General features: G+C 41.6%; 1 protein-coding gene across 3 annotated transcripts; it reads right to left on the bottom strand.

Moving 5' to 3' along the window:
• Positions 1-99: 99 nt before the first annotated feature.
• elovl8a (ELOVL fatty acid elongase 8a) lies at positions 100-19,932 on the bottom strand. Of its 3 annotated transcripts, XM_086272124.1 has the most exons (8): positions 19,814-19,932; positions 16,922-16,988; positions 16,649-16,824; positions 15,798-15,878; positions 15,054-15,110; positions 14,850-14,964; positions 14,605-14,732; positions 11,240-12,873 (listed from the first exon to the last, which is right to left on the bottom strand). In XM_086272124.1, exons 1-8 carry the CDS (start codon positions 19,817-19,819, stop codon positions 12,706-12,708), a joined length of 798 nt encoding a protein of 265 aa, XP_086128250.1. In that variant the 5' UTR covers positions 19,820-19,932; the 3' UTR covers positions 11,240-12,705. The 3 variants fall into 3 exon arrangements, with proteins under 3 accessions (XP_086128249.1, XP_086128250.1, XP_086128248.1); XM_086272123.1 differs by lacking the exon at positions 11,240-12,873 and adding an exon at positions 100-8,661 and having other exon boundaries at positions 16,649-16,988; XM_086272122.1 differs by having other exon boundaries at positions 16,649-16,988.
• Between the last annotated feature and the right edge of the window lie 878 nt (positions 19,933-20,810).

Below are 20,810 nucleotides of genomic sequence, written 5' to 3'. Positions count from 1 at the left end.
AAGTGAACCCGTCTTCCTTCATTAAATAGGTTCTTTTAGATGTTAAGGAGGAATTGACTTAACCAGGCTGGCGGAGAATGAAGACAACCGGACACCTGCTGCAGATGGGGAATCAGTGAACTTTTATTGAGACAGAGACAACCTCTCAACACAGCTCACATCAAGAGATTCCTAATATTTGCTGTGAGGATGGGTATATATTCTCTAAAACTTACAGGAGGGGGTTGTGAGGAAAGTGCTGCATTAACAGAAAAACAACTCCATAAAAGGAAATCGGCCTTGGGTGTTCTAGTCTCTTCGCTTGCAGATATCTTGCACCTGCAGGATGAGGCGATCGCTTCTTATCGCTCTCAAGGCCAAAGTCGTGAGCACATTTTTATTACACAGTTGCACAGTAACTTTAAAGCTGAACAATATTTAAAGCTGAATAATGTTTGATCAGATTATATTTTCTTCAAATCCCCCTTTTGACCCATCTTAAATGGGTCAACACACAAAAATAAGTAACATTCAAAGGAACACAGAGACGTGTCGAAGCCTGGCTCGAAAAACTCCTCGGGTCTTATCATTTGTCTTTATCTGTCATTGCAGATGAGGAGAAAAGAGTCCAGGCACCACCCTGCCCAGGGGTCGGCTGCAAGCAGTCTCGGTTCCCGACGAAAGCAGTAACAGCTGTCCTGCACACAAGGGTACAACGAGTTAGTGCAACCAGGGTAGTGACACAAAATTAACAGTTCCTGTAACTCAGCAACCAAAAAACATAAGTAATGATAAAAATGTGGAGAGTACAGAGTATACTATAATAATGAGAGATATAAACGTGAAAATGTGAAAGAATAAATCAACCGTAAAATAAACTCAGAACGGTAACTGCTAAGGACATTCAAAAGTGAACATGGTAAAACGTGAGGAAGGGGTGTGGAAAAAAACAATTTATATCCAGTGGTGGGAATACACATTCGCTCAGGCTTAAGTCCGGAGACCCTGAGAACATCGCTTAACCCTCACAACCCGACCAGACACAGTTCAACCAGATATATCCTTCAAGAGGAAGTGGGTGAGGGAAACAATTAATAACAAGCCGAATACAAAACACCACAGAGAAACAACCATTCTAGAAGCATTTAAACAAGAGAAAGACGATAATGTTCGTCACCCTCACGATCAGAGTTTTCATCATCCGTTGGCGAGGAGGTGGGAAGTTGAGTAGCCAATAAAGGCATCTGCCGGGCTAGATCCTTATCCTCAGGAGTGAGAGCTGTAACAATCAGTCTCTGGAAGAGGGATCGAATGCATGGAATACAACAGCAACCGCAGGTGACTAGGACAGCAACAAAAACTGAGATGGAAACTAGGATGGAAGCTACAAGGGCCTTATATTTGCCAAACATGTTAAGCCAAGAGTCCCACATGGCAGTATCAACGCCCGAGTGTTCCTTCATTTTAACAGTAAGAGCTGTGAGACCAGTAATAGCTTTAGTGAGGGAACCATCAGGAGCTGTGTTATTGGGGATATAGGTACAGCACTCCTGACCAAAAAGGCTGCAAACTCCGCCTCTTTCTGCGAGGAGAAAATCCGTTGCGACCCTGTTTTGGAAAGCCATTAGGGAAGTGGCAGATAACTGTGCATGCACAGCTTCAAAACCATCTCGAGTGTAATTAGCCAACAGTTGCACATTAAAGTGAATGTAGTTAATTCTGTCTACATTCGCATTTATTTCAACCATCCAAAGTATCGAGGCCCATCCTGCTTTAACCTGGTCTCGCAGTTTATATTCATCGGGGACCCCACGGGGTATACCTACAGCATCAATATAGGTTGGATTATGAGCTGAACCTGGGATTAGAGAACGTTTAGAGCGGCGTTCAGAGGAGGATGGGAGGCCAACTTCGTGTACTTCTATAGAGAGATCTACTGGAGTGACTAAAACAGGTAAAATAAGAGTTATGAGAGCGCAAAGACCTGACGCATCCCGAGGGAAACCATCATATAACTTGTTATTGCCACACCACCACCACAAATCAGCCCTAGCCGTAGGTCGGAAGTTTGGTTTCATAACCGTCATCTCAGTGCACCAAGAAGAGTTCAAGCTACCTAGTTTTACTGCATTGCCAGTCAGGTTAATACAAGTGAAATTGTTCACAGCTACATCTGAAGAAAAGAAAGGTGGTTTATTAGAGACCGAGCGTTGAGTTTTAGGAAAGTGGTTTTCCAGATATGAGCAATGACCTCGTTTTGTATTGTTCATAAGATGCAGGAGGCATGCACTATTGACTGGCGCCGGTACAACTCGTAAAGTGGGGCGGGCTCCCATACACACTATGCAGTCGGAAGCCGTCTTGTCAGCAGCTTGTTCAGCTAGTAGTAACCAGTTGTTTGTTGCTCCAGAAATACCGGTTAGAATTTGGAAGAGGTCATCTTTAGACATTTTATTTGTGTCTACAATGCGTATTCGGCCGTTTCTCCCCCCGTTTGTATATGTCACCGGAGGGCCATTAAAGGTGGGGTTATCATCTTTAACTACAGAGCTTGGAGCTGCACCAACGCTAGGGCATATTTCCATTTGCCAATACAGGGCGGTGCGATCAGTCCAAGGGGCAAGTATAAATTGTTGACAGGAGGTCAAGGCCAGATCCTTTAGGGTAAAAATTAAGCCTGAAAGATCCGGTTTTTTTGCTATTCTGAGCATATTTTGGTTTCTCCAGTGCAAAGCCTGACCCCTAGAGTGCTTGGACCAATCGAGGTCCGTTTCTGACACTAAACTGGACCACTTCCACTGATGCCAACCTCCCAGGGTTATATACCACACTGAGGAGGAGAGATGTACTGCAAGGTTAAAAAGATCCCCCCCTTGGTCTTTGGTGACGGGAGTGACTGGGAAGCTAGCGAAATCTATTTCGACTACCCAACTTTTATTGTTGGGGACACAGAGAGTAATCATTCTAGTCGTACTTGGGGTGCAGGAGGTAACCGTGTGTCGTTTCTTTCTAAATGGAGCGGGCGTGGGCAAAACTGGAGAGGAAGTGGTGGGCAAGACCCTAGGGGCTACATTTGTCAGATTGGGACTGTCAGAAGGGGGCGAAGCTTTTGAACTTGAAGGTGTCAGAAGTGTCGGGGGCCCTTCACAGATCAGGATTATGCCAATGGGAATGAGACCCAGGGCCAGGAAGCAAACAAAGACGCAACATCTTTGCCTGCCTGTCATTTCAGGGGGAAAGGGCCAAGACATGTTTACTTAGCTTGGATGTCTTCTAATAGAGGATGATGGGGCAGAGAAAGGTGGTCCAGTTCCCCCCACCTCGCCAAGGGCGTGTTCTAGGAGTTAAAGAGCAACAAAAAGTATCAGTGACACAACTTTAAATGAGCTTTCAGCGGTTAAAACTATTGCAATGTAAAATGTAAATCTTAAAAACTCAAGCCAATATAAAAGCAAAGTCATAAAAGATGTTAAAAATAAAAAAATGTTTAGTTCAGTATGAAGAACACCCCCTTTTGTAACCAGCCGGCTTGTAGGTGGAGTTTTGGCTCCCTCAAGTGGTTGGTGATGCTGTTGCAGCTCCTTCTGACAGGTCCTTCTGCACCTCTCTCAAGGTTCTTCCTGGTTCGGTGGCAGCAGCGCACTGTGTGTAATGAAACCAGGTGTCACCTTTCCCTTCGAGCCTGACAGCGTGGGAGGTCCGCTCTGTTATGCGGTAAGGGCCTGTCCAGCGAGGCTCAGCCCACTTTCTCTTTGTGACTTTCAGGAGGACGTAGTCCGTTCCAGGTGTAGCCGCCTCTTTCAGCTCTTGCTGGTTTCTTTCAGCGACCTGTGAGGAATACTGGGCAACAAAACTGCGGAGCATGTTATAATATGTCCTCGGATCGAGGTCTGAATCAGCTTCATCCGACATTAACAGGCGAGAGGAGGGGCCAGGAAAAGGCCTGCCATGCTCCAACTCAAATGGAGTGTAACCAGAGGTTTGATTTACTGAGCATCTTATGGACATTAATGCAAGAGGCAATGCCTTAACCCAATCTAATTTGGTCTGTGCACAGATTTTAGCCAATTTAGTTTTTAGAGTTTGATTCATCCTTTCCACTTTCCCCTGGGACTGGGGGTGGTAAACTGAGCCAAACTTATGTTTCAAACCTAATGCGGCTTCAACCCTCTGCAGATCGTGGTTCCTGAAATGTGAACCATTGTCCGACCTTATGACCTCGGGAAACCCATGCTGTGGTATATAATGATTAATCAGACACTTCACCACAGTTCTACTGTTTTCACTTGCTGTCGGCCAGGCTTCTGGCCAACCTGAAAATGCATCCACAGCCACCAGCAGGTACCTGTAACTACCTACTCTGTCCACCATGTCTGTGTAATCAATGATTATTTCTTTCCCTGGGCAAAGTGGGATGGGGAAGTACCCTGCTATTGGCTTGAAGGCGGGCTTGATTCCAAATTGGTTGCACTCCTTACAGGTTTTAACCATGTATTTTGTCATGTCTTTTAGATAAGGGTGCCACCAGGCGGCTAAGTTCCTCATCATTTGTGCAGGTCCCACATGCCCCACTCCATGTGCCTCTTCCATTGCTGTCTGTCTGACCCCTGGCGGTAGAATGGGCCTTCCATCTGGGCCACGCCAGACATCTGTGTTTGTGGCCCCTCTTGTTACCCATAATGATTTTTCCTGGGGGCTGGCTTTGTCCTGTAACTCTCTGATTGTGGCTAGGCCTAGTTGTATGGGTGGTCTTTCTGGAGGGGGTGTGGCTTCTGGGTCCATTACCATAATCAGGGAGGGTAAGTAACCAGCTGTCTGCTTCGCTACTAAGTCGGCCTGTTTGTTACCTAATGCCACTAAATCCAATCCGGCACTGTGACCTTTGCATTTTACCACTGCCACCTTAACAGGTAACAACAGTGCTTCCGCTAATTCCCTCATTTCTATCTCATGTTTAATAGGCTTTCCGCTGGCTGTCAAAAAACCAGCTCTTAGCCACTGCTTGAGCTCCACATGCACTGCTCCCACAGCATAAGCTGAATCACTGTATATATTCACTTTCTGTCCCTTTCCCATCCTTAAGGCTTCAATCACCGCTCTCAGTTCAGCTCTCTGTGCAGACTGTTGTCCTGTCAACTGCTCTGCTTTCACTGTTTTCCATCTCATGTCTGTCTGTTCCACTATTGCCCATGCAGCCTTCAACATTCCACTTTCAGTTCTGAAACAACATCCATCTGTGAACCAATCTTTTTCTGCATCCATTAGAGGTTCTGCCTGCAAATCTGGCCTGATTTTCTCCTGTACCTGCACAACCTCTTCACACATATGTGGTTCCCCTGATCCCATGTGATCAGCCATGTTTATGCCTTCATGTGAGTAGGTGATGTGTGGTGCTTCCAAAATGGTACTGAGGCGTCTCTGCCTGAGTGAAGTGAGTGTGAAGGCCTGTGAGGAGACGTAGGCCACCACACTGTGTGATGTCAAAATTTTTAGTGGGTGGTTCATCACTATGTGTGCTGTTTTCTGAATGATTTTTGCAAGTCCAGAAACGTGTTGTGTGCACGGTGGGTGGCGTTTTTCAGTGTTGTCAAGCATTACGCTTACATATGTCAACACTTTTCTCTCTCCCCCTTTTTTCTGGAACAGGATACCATTGATATGGGTTCCAGTTCCAGAAACATCAAGATGAAAAGGCAAAGCATAATCTGGCACAGCAAGGTCAGAGGCGACAGAAAGCTGTTGTTTTAACTTTATAAACGCCTGTTCTGTTTCTGTAGTCCATGAGAGGGGAGCAGAGAGGTTTCTCATGCCTTGTTCATTTACCAAAGCGCGCAAAGGGGAAGTAAGGCCAACATAGTCTGGGACATAGGTCCTGCTGTAACCAGTCAGGCCCAAAAATGACAACATGTCTTTTACAGTTAGAGGTTTTGGATGGTGCAAAATGGAGTTCCTGTGTTCTGGGGACAAGGAAATACCGGACTGTGAGACCATGCGGCCTAGAAAAGAAACCTGTTTTCTTGCAATCTGTAGTTTGTTTTTGCTCACTTTAAAACCTGTGTTGGCCAGGTGTTGAAGTACCACTCTGGTGGCCTCCAAACAGATGTCAGCCGTGGGGGCAGACAGCAAAAGGTCATCCACATATTGTATTAACATACAGTCAGATGGTAGTGGGCTGGTTTGTAAAAGTTCTTTCAAACACTGATTAAACAGTCCTGGGGAGAGGGCAAATCCCTGTGGTAAGCGAGTGTAACGCCATTGTCGGCCTCTAAATGTAAATGAGAAAATGTCACGCAGTGACTCACGAAGTGGGAGGCAGAAAAAGGCATTAGCCAAGTCAATGCAGGTGAACCAGGCATGAGATGGTGGGAGGTTGGTCAAGGCAACATAAGGATTAGGCACAGGCAAAGTAGGAGTGCCAAGTAAGGCATTAATCCTTCTCAAATCATGTGCCATTCTGAACTTCCCCGTGCCTTTTTTCTCAACGGGTAGGATGGGCGTGTTCCACTTAGAGCAGGAGGGCTCCAAGACACCGGCAGTGACCAAACCAGAAATTGTTTCTGCAATCCCAGCCTCAGCCTCCGGTTTGTGTGGGTACTGAGGCTGCCACAAAGGGGTAGCAGATGACAGTTGAAAAGAGACTGGCTCCACATCAACTAAACCTACATCTGTGGGTCCAAGGGACCACAAACAATCTGGAAGAGAGTCGAGTAAAGGCGCAGCATCACAGTGGTCTGTGTGTTCTCTGCCATGTGACCCGCTGACCACTCCATGTTGCAGTGTTGAGGAATTAAAGCAATCATTTAAAATTTGGTATGTCTTGGTAGATGGAGAAAACAAAACCTGTGGGAGTTTTGTAGGTGTCCAGTCAGTGGCCGCAAGGGAACGTTTAACCATTCCACCCAGCTCCTTAGCCTGGTGTCCAGGATGTAAGGCCAGTGACACATGGGGAGCTGCCTCATCAGACATCATGTACCACTGTAATTGATCTGTTGTTAAAGTAACCGCTGCTGCCACTCCCTCCGGTGCCGCAAAAATGCACGACATGTTCAGAGACCAAGCCCGCCCCTCACACTGCTCTTGGAACATGTGCTGGTACCAGGTGGTGTCATGCCTGTCATAAAACAGTGTAACATGAGGTGGGTCAGGGGGAGGGACATAAGGATGTAGGAGTGAGAGCCACGGCCGCCATTGCTGAAAAGCAGTCCAAACTCCTGGTTCAGCAGGTGTTTCAACTTCCAATAATGCCCAGTAGATGTCAGCAGAGTCCGCCAAACAGGAGGAGGGTTGCAGCCTGCGTGCTTATCTGCTTCCTTTCTGTGTCTCACCCCGCTCATCACACCTGCACCTGCTGCTGCTGAGTTGGCTTCTTCCTCTTTCTCTTTTGCCTGCATAGCCTTATTCTGCCAAATTATTCCCCAGTTACCACTACTCCCCTCGTCCTTTCCCTTTTCTTTCATTAACCTTTCAGCTGTTTTCCTCAATGACTCTTTCTGCTTTTTTGCTTCTTTAGGCTGGTGTGTGGAGTTGATGACTGTCTCAACACATGTTAATTGTTCTCCCAATGTGCTAAGAATAACACCGGGACCCCAACCATCATCATTAGTTTGTCGATCTAATTCTCCATCCATTTTACTGTCAATGGAGGAGTGTTCTTTTATTGATTTTAAAGGAGAATTTGGGCCAGCTGGGTTTCTGCCTCTGTTAGGCACTAACAGCTGGGGCGCTGCTTTAAAGGTGAGTCAGCACTGAAATATCCCTTCAGGTGTTACCAAGCTTCTACCAAACCGGAGTCTGGCGGGTAACCTTGCCTAGAGCTTCCTGATAGGGGTGCTAGTTGGTTGTCACCTTGTTCACACGTCTCATTCACACTTCATACATTACCTGCAGTCACTCATTACCCTCCTTATGTATGTAATAAATGTGTAAAAAAAATTCTATGTGTGGTGTATTATTTTAACCAAAAGAGGAACCTAGTTCCTTTAATTGTGTAATCTGTGAACAACGGAGAACCAAACTGTCCTGCCCAGTGTTCCACAGCAAGCATTCAGCGTGTATTTATGTGTGTCCAATATCAAACAGAACATCAAAACATTTAAAACACTAAAATCATCGGGGTTTTAAGAAGAGATCCGTTTTCTCCTATTGATCAAAGGGACCCCTCCTTTGGACTCCAACCAGTACTTCTCCTTTTTAAGTTTTAGAGGATCTTTTCTAATAAAGTCCTCTGGGCCTTCCTAACCCTTCTGTAGTTTAGAGAATATTACTAAAAAATATTCTCAAGGCCTTTAACCTTTTAATTTGTTTAGAAAGGCGTTACTAATAAACCCTTTCAAGGTCCCAGACCTGCACTGAGGTATATATCCGACACCGGAGAGCAACCCGTCGGCTGCAACCGTGGTCAGACCTCAGTTCACTCTTATCTTTATTCACTTATTCACTTATTTCTTATTCACTTATCTCTTATTCACTTGTCTGATTCTCAACAAGCCTTAAGTAAGCCAGACAATTTTGGTTATGAATTACTAGGAGTTTGGACACTAAGTATTTTTATAGTGTTCAATATAGCAGAAATAAAAGGTCTGCTTACCTTGTTTTTGTGTGCACACAGCTTTTGTCCAAACTCCGTTCACTCAGACCACTGCCGATGTCCTCCCATCCGTTCCAGTTGACCTGGAGCGGATCCTGTTCCGTGACGCCAATTGAAGGATATAAAAAAAACAACAACAGCAATAGAATAATATTAAACACAAAGTGAACCCGTCTTCCTTCATTAAATAGGTTCTTTTAGATGTTAAGGAGGAATTGACTTAACCAGGCTGGCGGAGAATGAAGACAACCGGACACCTGCTGCAGATGGGGAATCAGTGAACTTTTATTGAGACAGAGACAACCTCTCAACACAGCTCACATCAAGAGATTCCTAATATTTGCTGTGAGGATGGGTATATATTCTCTAAAACTTACAGGAGGGGGTTGTGAGGAAAGTGCTGCATTAACAGAAAAACAACTCCATAAAAGGAAATCGGCCTTGGGTGTTCTAGTCTCTTCGCTTGCAGATATCTTGCACCTGCAGGATGAGGCGATCGCTTCTTATCGCTCTCAAGGCCAAAGTCGTGAGCACATTTTTATTACACAGTTGCACAGTAACTTTAAAGCTGAACAATATTTAAAGCTGAATAATGTTTGATCAGATTATATTTTCTTCAAGGACCAATGACAACACAAGCAAACGTAGCCCACAGAACGGTTGTACCATATACTTTGGACGCTGTTTCTATCTGGCAACAGATGCTCTCTGCAGTCCACTATAGTCTGCCAACTGCCAATGGAGAACCACACTCAGTTCAGTACTGTGCTTGTCAGATATTAGAAATCATACAACTGTTGAAAGGTTATACAAACTTAAAACATTTGTCATTAGAATAGTTTTGGTGATACACTCTTAAGTAGGTGAGGTTAGTCTGTTATATCTTCAGATGTCTTGAAACACATTTTCTTCCCGATCAAACAATAGCAAAACCAATTTTCCATAATTTATTGTTTAAATGCAGGTGATTTATTAACAGCCATTTGCCATTAGCTCTTAGTTCTAAACTTTCCACTGACTTATTTTAACTTTCATGTTCTTGGCTAAATTAAAAGCATACCACTGCAAGACGAGTGATGGAAGTCGCCACTTGTCTTGTCACCGCTTAAGCTAGCAAAGAAGATGGAGCAACTACATCAGGGCAAAGTCTGGAGGTCCTGGTCACATCAGTCCCCGGGTGCTGAAGTTGCCCAGCTGTCTGGCATCCTGCAGCAGACTCAGGGTGAAGAGATGCTGCAGGATGCCAGACAGCTGGGCAGCACAGGTGCTGGTGCTATGGAAGACATCATGTTTAGTGCCGGTACCAAAGAAAACCACCCCACCAGTTACCTTGATGTCAAAGGTCATGAAGGTCAAGAGACTGGTTCTTGCCAGACTTAACTTACAAGTGAAACATCCTCTCGACCTGCTTCAGTTTGCATCTTGTAGGGATGAACAGCAATGTTATTTACCCTTTGCAGCATACTTACTTTCACCACTGGTGGTACTGGTGCCATTGTGAGAATTATGTTTTGTTTTTGTTTTTTTCCAGTGTCTTTAATACCACCCAATTTGAATGTGTGCTTTCTGTCTGTAGTCTTCTTTTCAGCTTCGGTCAATCAGTGTAGGAACAAATGCATTGCACGTGCATCACACAAACAATGCCCCATAAGACTTCTGCATTTTAAAAGCTCCTACCTTTGAAGCACACAATGATCGCCACTGTGATTATTTAGGATTTCTGAAACGATTATGTAGTGTTTTAATTTCATGTAAACTTATTGACATTTGAACTTGACTTATTGGGCTCTGCTTTGAACATAAGCACAGGTTTTTGACAGTTCCAGTGAAATATACAGTGGCCCTGAGAGGCCAAACGGACTGCAACTTAAGAAAACACCAGTAATAAGCAAAATGCTGCAAACCTAAAAATGTTATTGTTTGGCTTTTTCAGTGTTTTATTTGTTCGTGAGTAAATCAGTTTGGCTGAGATTAAAATAATTAGATTATTAGATTAAATAGAACTTAATTAATCCATTGGGTGGGTTCCTCCGGGATTTTCACACAGCTGAATAAACGTCAAACAGAAAACTGATTAAACAGAAGTGTGAGAGGGTCGAGAATTTACGCCAGTGTCCTGTTATATTTTAGATAGCAAGGAGCAGACAGCCGAGTTTATTAAACCCCACCGAGACAGCGCTGACGCAAATCTGAAGGCTAGACTGTCCAATTTCACAGCCGTTTACTTCCGGTCTACCCGACCTTCTGAGGAACCCACGTAGACCGCGAAGGCTGGGTCCTCAGGAGGATGCAGCCCATGAATTTGGACACGACCTAGGTGTGTTTTATCATGATTCATATAATACTGATGACGGATTTTTAGGCTAATAGTTAGGCTAACACACTTACCTCCCATCTTTTCTTTCCTCACAAAACCGATAGATCCTCCACTTCTTTTAAGTGTCTCCCAGCGCAATTCTTAGCATATTTTGGTTCCTGCAACTGATCCGTTGGGTTATTGTCTCCCCAGAAACACTTCCCTTGTGCTCTTGGGAATCTGTTTTTTCCTATTTCCGTTGTCATTTTTCCTATTTCCGTTGTGTTTTGTGTGCTTTGGCAGCGTTTTTCTTATTGCTGGTGTTTTCTTAAGTTGCAGTCCGTTTGGCCTCTCAGAGGAACCGTAGAAATACACCATAAGAACTTCAGCAAAATGCTCCACATTAATGCACTTTACACTAATACTTTTGGCAATCTAATCATGCATTCACAATTAATGTAACAGGTGCAGGACCTTGCCAAGGAGCCACCTCTCCCCATCCTTCTAGAAATGTGTGCGTGCATGTTTAATCAGATGGAAAAGCCTGTTGTTCTTTGAAGGATCAAGGGGTTATCTGCAGCACTTACCATAATGCTGCAGCAACGTTTCAGTGGGCCAAGTGAAAAGTTTGAATTCATGCTGCTGGTGTACAGTTAAGAGTATGATCAACAGTCTGCATCACCACCTTAGTTTTTGGTAGTTTTTGTAGGAATGATACCATCATCAGATGGTAATATATGTACTGAAACTGCACCATACTTGGACATAAATAGGCGTTTAATTGTGAAAATGTAAAGCTGATAACAGAGGCATGTGGAGAAACGATGGTGCAACTAAAAGCATCATTTGTTCTTTCATTAAAGTGTTTAGAGCTGCGGCTAGATCATTTTTAAAAAGCCTGTGATCAATTGCTGCCTAATGCAATTTTGTGGCTATAATAATTTCTAATTTTTAATATTGATCGGGGATCAGCTTTGCATTTTAAAACTCTCCTTTGTAGCAAGCAATTGTTTCCCTTCTGCTTCTTTTCTGTTATATTCCTTTGAAAAACACAAAAAATGTGAGATTCTATATCACTAATAACAAGCTAAGATGTTGCCTTTGTAATGTTGATTTAGCAACTTTTTCATGTTCATTGTCATCTCTATTGAGTTTAAACATAGGAGAGTCAAAACTGATATGCTAGTCTGAGAATTTATTATAAGGTATTGCATATTTGGCTAATCTATTTCTTCCTTTAATGGTCCTTTCATTACTGTCTGCAAAGGTTGGAGAATGGAACTGTCTCGCTTGTCTGCCCAGTTATATTTTTACATCATGACAGATGGGGTGGATAAGTAGGTGGTGGGTGTGGTGTCTCCCCATCGGTAAGAGAGGATTATGTGCTGGGAACTTTGGAGGCAAACACAAGTAGAATAAATATATAGAGAGCATGGAGTGCCATTCTGTATGGACAACAACTGTATGGACTGCCATCCAGTGGGTGTAAAACCTCGAATGGAGATTAAAAGTATTTTTCTAATAGCAGCTGGGGGAGGAAACACAGTTAACGTGTATTAAGTGTGTTTGGGATCTTGCTAGATGAAAAAATAGGACTATTCACTGCACATGAATGTAACCAGCACTGTTGTGAAGCAAACATCTCTTTATGGGGGTAAATATGCTTCACCTGTCTGGTGTTACATTATATTGTAAGTTTATATCCCGTTTTTCATACATAATAAGAATTACCATCCAAACAGTCGCTAAAATTAAATGATCAGGATAGCAAACAAACAGAGATGGATTTTTGTTTCTTTTTATTTACTTTTTTTCCCTCTCTCATAACAGTTTTGAGTTTGAGTTAAGTTTTCTTGTTCTTTTTGACGAGGTAGCTTCTGTAGTAGAAGTTACTGAAGAGAATGATGAGGCTGAGAGAATATGCCAAAACAGTGATGTTCATATAGTCAGGGAAGTCACAGTCAGCAAACAGATTGTAGCTGGTATGGATAGTCACTATGAAAAACTGGAGCTGTAAAGAGAAACAATAGCATGATGGTAGACTTCCAGGGCACTGAGTACAAGAAAATTACAAGAGGATGGTCACGTAAGAGATGAAAGCAGTAGGGGATAACAGTTAGGCAATTTTCATACTTGCTATATGAGCTATAAGGCTTGAACACTTTCAGCAAGTTCCTCTGTATATTTGGTGTAGAGTGGTTGGAGAAATATCCACAGTCTTGTATATAGAAAATGGACAAAGCCATGTTGATGTTACCAAGTTATTAGTGAATAATGAATAATGAATTAGTGAATGGTTGTCTTGAAGGGGCTCTTTTACCTTTCTGTTTTCAAACGACAAGAAAGGAGTGAAACAGAGGGGCACTACTTGCTTATAGGGTAGTGACATGCCAGACACATGGGCAAGCTTACTCTCTCACTGGACCATAAGTTACAATTTTATATATAATATTATATTTTATATAAAAAAAACCTGAGTTAAAATTGAGTTGTCTTCAGTGTGACTGGAAATCAGTGGTTAAGACCATAAACTGTCCCAGAAAAGACAAGCAAGAGTTATTTTCCCACTGACCTTTACAGAAACCAGAGAAGTTTGCCCTCTGCTGGCCATTAAAAAGAATGCTTACTTAAGCCCATCTTTTACATACAGTCTATGGAAATGACTCCAAAGTTATTCTTTAGTTACTCGTAAAAAGGAATGAAATTATATGTAATATTGATAATGTCATTATTAATCTTACACCCAGTGATGCTCACATGGAAACAAAAATAGTAAAGATTAGTTATCTTGCAGTATGTGGTGATTTTTTGGTCGTTTCTCAGTAACATATGTTGATATTTCTTGTGTAACCATATACATATCATTTAGATACTATGCAATATGACTGTTTTTTTCTTTCTCTTTTATAAAAACAGAGTAGGGTTGTCAGCAGAGAGTAACACGGGCAAAAGTACTCATTAAAAAAAGAAAATAAGTCACCATGTGAAGGTGTCCATTGGATTCATAAAGCTAGTCACGAGTGAACTACCTCAGCTTCAGTTAACTAAATTGTAAAGACAAGTGTTAATGATGGCTTGGGGGTCGTTTTGAAGGTCAGTGCAATTCATGTCACAGAATGGCAGTCAGGCACCATACTGACCTATATAAGCTGAAGCCATAAGGGAAAGAAAAAAATACAGGATGCATTGTCTTTTCATTAGACTATAAGTAGAAAACAGATGGTCCAGTAGTTAGCTGAGGAGCATCAGTGCTGCTAATCTGTCTCGTTTTGCCAGCAGTCAGTCAGAACAATGACAAACCAATCAGGAAGCCTACACGTTAAGCTCATCAAAACCAAATTATTAAGCCTCTGAGCTCTAAGTCGTCGTTGGTGATGACTAAGCCTATCAGAATAAGGACTTTTTGGTCTTATTTAAGTGTGAGAGAACAAAGAAAATATTTCTAACTGACAAACATCCACCACTTTTTATATTTTTTCCCCATAAAGCCAGTTCTGGCTTTTTCAGGATTATCACCTTTGATGGCTTAGTAGTTGTTGTTATTGTACAAGCTTCTAAAGTACACATAGCAGAATCAGGAAGGTGACTGCCTTTATGCTACAGATAGAAATACAGACTGACGGCTTAATGAACCATAATGAACTATCCAAAAACATAAAAGGGAGCTAAAAATTAAGAGGAGATCATTTTTAAGTTAGAGGATGATCACTGTAAAATGAATGTGAATGAGATGCATACAGACCAGCTGTAGGGTGGTGAGGTAACGTTTCCACCACAAGTATTTGGTCATGCTTGGTCCCACAGCTGCCAGGCCGTAATACATGTACATCACTATATGGACGAGGGAGTTAATCAGACCTATCAGGAAAGCTGTAGACAGACACTCTGAATGAGAACCATATATTATCTTCTTGAATATTTCTGTTTGCTGCTCAAAGACTCTTATTCACAACATTTTGTAAAACTGGACTAGTGGGTTGTACTCACACTGTCCACCAGCCACATATTTAACCCCAGCCCACCAGTTGAAGATCATTGTGGCGTGGTGGTAGACATGGAGGAAGGTCAGTTGACTGTTCTTCTTCCTTAGGATAAAAAATATCTGAATCACAGAATCACACAAAGACAGTTAGGCAGAAGCATCTTGCAGCCATGAAAACACATGCTCGTATAAGCTTGCTTGAAACTCACAGTGTCACAGAGCTCTATAACTTTGGAGAAGTAGAACCACCAGCACACTCTGGCCATCTGTCCAAAATTATAAAAAGTACATTATTAACCTTCGTGCACTGCAGTTCAAACAATTTTAAATATATATATATACACACACAGTTCTGTAAAAAATATTGAGCCATGAGCATTCTTTACAGTTCTCTATGAAAATTGGAAATGCAGAGATTTACTGAAATATGCAAACATAAATGGAAACAATTCTGTACAATTCCAATGAGCTGCAAAGTCCAACTTTATGAACACCTTTATTCTTAAACACAGCCTCAACTCTCTTAGGATACTTTCTTATAATGTTTCCTACTTCTCAAAGACAGGACTGTCAAATGCTGTTTATCTGATGTAGACAGCTTTTTAGGCCTGCCACCTCTTCTATTATGACATGATGTCAGTAACAAAGGATCCAATTTAAAATTGGCTCTTTGCTAAATTGTCTATTATGTGTAGACAAAACACTGTCTCATCAGTTGGCGTTAAGTGGGTTAAAAAAACAAAAAAACTTTCTTTTGAAAATGGTCAGGTACAAGGACTGGACTGAAAATAAGTGAAAAAGCAGCCAATGTTCAAAGATAAACTTCAGAAAGCCTGGAGAGCTATTGCTCTGCAAAACAGTCTAGCTGCTCAGAAACAAAATCCAAAGAAATGGCTCGACAGTTTTTTCACAGTAGTGTACATGTCAAAATTAATTTAGTGAAAAACATTTACCCTCATGGCCAATGGGCTGTCACTGTAGTCCACTGGCTGGCACAGCAGACTGTATCCTGCCAACCAGGAAGAGGTTGTAAACTGTAAAGAGAAAAGATGCTCTCATCACTGCTTGTTTTTTCTTTCATTTAGCAAAATGACGTTTCATTAAATAGGTAAAAATCCTTTACCAAATATTCCGTGAAGGAATAGGACACATGAACCATGCGGGACTATTTGATCTTTAAATCATGCTGTACACGGTGAAAATGTAGCCACTGATGCGCAGCACAGACTCCCAAACAGAGCCGATGGTAACATGTCTGTTTACACTCCGACAGATGTGGATTGCTTTAGGCGGTGTTTCTGTCCAAAATTACCTATATTAAACTATTTTATAGCTCACATTAGGATTTTACAGATTCACAAACTTTGACAGCCATTTGGACGGTTTATTTTTTTTTATGATCTATTTGCTCTGTGTGTTTTATATGCCAATAACGGTTTTAAGAGAGTTGACATGCAAGTACTAGAATCCACCAGCTACAAACTGCTACAAACTGAAACCACTGGGAAGTGAAGTGAGTTACAGTGATTATCTCAGAAGAGTGGAAGGTTCTGTTGGCATTTATGTATAACTGGACCCAGAAGAGATACAGCAGGGATTGAAGGACACCCCCAGTGGTTCTGTGTCCATCCCCCAAAACATCAGAGCTCTTTTGGTCCCATGAGTAACATCTAAACAACATTAAGCAGGTGGTTTTAGTGTCATTGGAAGTTGTATTATCCTATACTGACTTCCTTTTAGCTGCTCTGAATTCCCGCTCCCCGTTGTCTTTTCCGATAGTTCCTTCAAGCAGTATGGTATTTACCTCATAGAACATGTAGGCAGACAGGCAGACCATGGCAAAGTTGTAAACTATCAAGACAGGTCTGAGGTTGACTGGCTGCCTCCTTGCCATTAGCTTTGACCCCACCCATATAATGATCAAGTAACACAGGAAGACACAGCTAATTGGCACAGGAGAATAGACCAGAAGCCAGTTGTCTAAATGACAAGAAGGTGAGAGAAAAGCAGAAAGACCTTTAGAAAAAAATAAACTGCTAATCTCTGAGAAAAAAAATGGGTAAATTAATTTACATGCCTCCTTTTTCCAAAATCCCATGGTAAAATAACTGGACTTTCTGCCACACAGTGAGCGCTTGAAAATCCTGAAACAGAAAAAAACAAGAGAAACTTTGATTTGCAAAGCTGAAGCAAACACTAACGTTTTAAAATGAAATAATATAAGTCTCTCACAAAAAAACAGAAAACATCAAACACCTTTTTTGGTATAATGATCACACCTGCTTATATGGCATTTATAATGTTCTACATTATTGATTTTTCTAATATTGTGTTCATTCTGCAAAGGCCAAACATGATTTGTCACTGCATTAAAGTTTCATTTTGTTGTATTGGACTGGACGAGGTCTGGTTTCAAAACCCTCATCATAAGATGATGACTACACATAAAGTCATTTGCCGGTTTTTTGGTACAAACCACAAAATGTACTCATATAAACTTTTTTATATCAGTACAACTAACTGTTCCCAGCACTTTGCACGCTCATAAATAGTACTCTTCTCAAAAAGTACTTTGCAACAAACAACACCTCGCTGCAAAATTGATTAAACTACCAGGAGATAATCTGGATTACAATTTAAGGATTATGTGCACTAATCCAAACGTATCTCTTTTGATAATGGATCCTCTTGACTAATAATCCTCTTGATGACTGGCTGACTGATGTGGACGACAGGGTGACACGTGTCCTGGTGTGTATTACAGTGCTGCCATCTAGTGTCTGAAGATGAAAGTTGCGTGCACAGCAGGTGTGTTTCTCTTTACTTCACCATCAGACTCCTCTTGTGGTGTTGCGCATGTTTGCCTCAGGCTTGGGTAGAACTTAAGAAATATACAGTCTTTTTACAGATAAACTGGATCACTACTACTCTGAACTGCTATGTCTCAGAAGAGTTTATTCATTAGTTTCACTATTATATATATAAAAAAGGGAAAAAAAATACAAGAAGGGGGAAATCTGTATAAACCTCCTACTGGACTTTGCCATGGGATCAAAGAATGGAAATAAATTAACAACCCTTCTTTTTCCAGGCTAACACATGCTTCATCCACCATCAATGAAGCCAATGCCGAAGAGTCCGAAAGTGCAGTTCTTCTAATGACTTCCAAAGAGTATCAGTCCCATTAGACTACCATGTTAAAATGTCACTCATTAAAATAACAGGTATCCAGCCTGGCAACTATACTGGTATTGAATTTGAGCATGTATGTAGTGTTGGTGCCTTTAATAGTATTTTTACTGGAATTCTAAGCTAAATAATGTGGCTACAGCAAGTTGGTGCTCCAGTTTTCATGTCTTTGTGCTGCACCTATACTGCTGATGGATGCAGCTTGTTAGCCAAGCTTGCTAGCCTTAGCTGATGACTTTGCATGGCACTCTCATGGGAGTGGGGAGTAAGGGATTACTATTGCAAAAACGGTAATGGGTGGGCAGGTGCTTCTCCAACAGCATCACCAGCACATGTCGAGGAGCGTGTCAGGCTACATTTCACTGTGTGTTATACTTGTATAACTATGCATGTGACAAATAATAAAGAACCTTGAACCTTGAACCTTAATTAGATTACCGTTACTTTCCCGTAGGAACGCTGCGTTACTGCGTTACTAAAACCGTGATTTTTTGCGAGAATGTCTCATGACAGTGATGTAAGCGAGTGCAACGTTTGTGACAACAGCTGTGTGAAGATCAACAATGGATGATATATGGAGTACGGGAGAGAGTATGAGCATGCAGCGTTTAAAGCGTGGAAGTACTGACCTTACTTTGAGTTTGATTCCATAAAAAGTGACAAAACGATTAGTGTCCGTTGTGTGTGGGAAGAAAACTTATTTTTACAGCGAAAAAAACCCCTAAACAAGCACCGAGTGCGCAACGACGTAATGGGAAATTCACAGAGAAACTCGCGGATTCTTCCACTGACCGCTGTAGCACACCTGCACCAGGGTAAACCTCCGCCTACCCTACTCCTGCTTTACAGGTGAAAATAGAGCAAAAGGACCGCTAGTCTTTGACTTTATTTATTTTCTGCTGTGTTTTACTTGCATCTATTTGAAAGACTGAGTGTAAACACAAAAAATATTTTATTTTATGTGCTGGAATGTGTAGAAAATAGGTTTAAATGTTAAACTAATGTCTTCAAGTCAGAGAATGTTGCATATAATTAAATTTTTGCTTGATGCATAAAGTTAAAAGATTAGAACTGATAAAACAAGTTAAAAAAAGAGACTTTTCCATTTGATTACATTTTGTATGATGGATTATGCAGAAAAAGTAGAATTGGACTGAAAGATCTTTATCACCTCTTCAGGTTGTAAATCCTGCTTTTAAAAAGTAACTAAGTAACTAAGTAAGTACTTTTGAAAATAAGTAATCAGTAAAGTAACAGGATTACTTTTTTGGGGAAGTAATCAGTAATTAGTTACTGATTACTTTTTTCAAGTAACTTGACCAACACTGTTCATCAATAACCAATAATATGCAGCGGTGAGGAGATAAATTTGTTCTTTAACAGTCTGTTAATATTAAATGCACTCTGCTACTTCATGTAAGTTAAAGCACTATTTAGAAGCAGCAGGCTGTGTGGCCAAAGCTAGGCTAAGCAGTTAAGCCTTACCTGTGTCCTCATAAGGATTTACGGAAAACAATCCCTAACAGAGCTGAACAGAACTCCTATGTGCTAAGGTTTAACGTGTAGAGTAGTACTGAAGGGAAAGTTACAAGAAGATACTTTCAAGACCAGAAATATACAGTATTTCAAAATAACAGCATGAGCCTATGCATCTTCATTTATGCAGCAGTTATCATTAAGATAACAGCTTTTAACCACAGCAGCCTCCAACAATGTGAGGAGAATCTACAGTAAACACAGCTGAAAATAACATTCACATTCAAAATAACATTCACTTTACCTTCATTGTGATGGTCTATAGCTGTGATTTCTCTCTTCAGCTCTGTCCTGTCAGAGCATGCGGCATCTCAGTCAAGTCCTAAGCAGGACTGAGTCAATCAGTGTGTGTACTACGGTGTGTAACTGCCAGCTAAATCCTATCTGAAAATGCTACTGCAAGTGTGACTGAAGAAAATTCAAAATCATATCATCATCATCATCATCATCATCAACTTTATTTATAAAGCACTTTAAAACAACCACAGCTGACACAAAGTGCTGTACATTGGAACTGTAAAATAAAATTACATGAGATATAGATAAAAAACAAATAAAAGAAGAGTGAAATCATTAATTAAATAACTACTGCATTAAAAAAGAAACTAAGTCTCACTGAGGTTAAAAGCCAAGGAATAAAAGTGGGTTTTAAGACGTGATTTAAAAGTGGACAGTGAAGGGGCCTCTCTAACATGCATGGGCAAATTATTCCATAATTTTGGAGCCACAATAGAGAAGGCCCTGTCCCCTCTGAGCTTCCTCCTGGATCTCGGTACCTCCAGGAGCAGCTGGTCAGCTGACCTGAGAGACCGACAGGGTATGTGGGGATGAAGAAGCTCAGAGAGGTAAGGCGGGGCAAGACTGTGTAGACATTTAAAAACAAACATAAGAATTTTAAAATTAACTCTAAAAGACACAGGCAGCCAGTGCAGAGAGGCCAGCACGGGGGTTATATGCTCTCTTTTTCGAGTTCCTGTTAGGAGTCGTGCAGCCGCATTTTGAACCAGCTGCAGACGTGAGAGCAATAACTGACTGACCCCCACATAAAGTGAGTTACAGTAGTCCAGGCGGGAAGAAATAAAAGCATGGATCACTGTTTCAAGGTGCTGCCTCGAAAGAAAAGATTTTAGTCTTGCCAGTCGCCTTAAATGATAAAAACTGGACTTCACCACTGCTCTGATTTGGTTGTCCAATTTAAAATCACTGTCCAACTTAAAACCAAGGTCAGTAACAACAGATTT

Source organism: Aulonocara sp. 'chitande type north' Nkhata Bay, linkage group LG18 (assembly GCF_057382095.1).
Source record: "Aulonocara sp. 'chitande type north' Nkhata Bay isolate Kocher_YH1m ecotype deep benthic linkage group LG18, A_spYH_male_GT1.1, whole genome shotgun sequence".
NCBI classification, from domain to species: domain Eukaryota; kingdom Metazoa; phylum Chordata; class Actinopteri; order Cichliformes; family Cichlidae; genus Aulonocara; species Aulonocara sp. 'chitande type north' Nkhata Bay.
The sequence above is the reverse complement of the archived record's forward strand: the minus strand, read 5'-3'. Positions and strand labels throughout refer to the sequence as shown.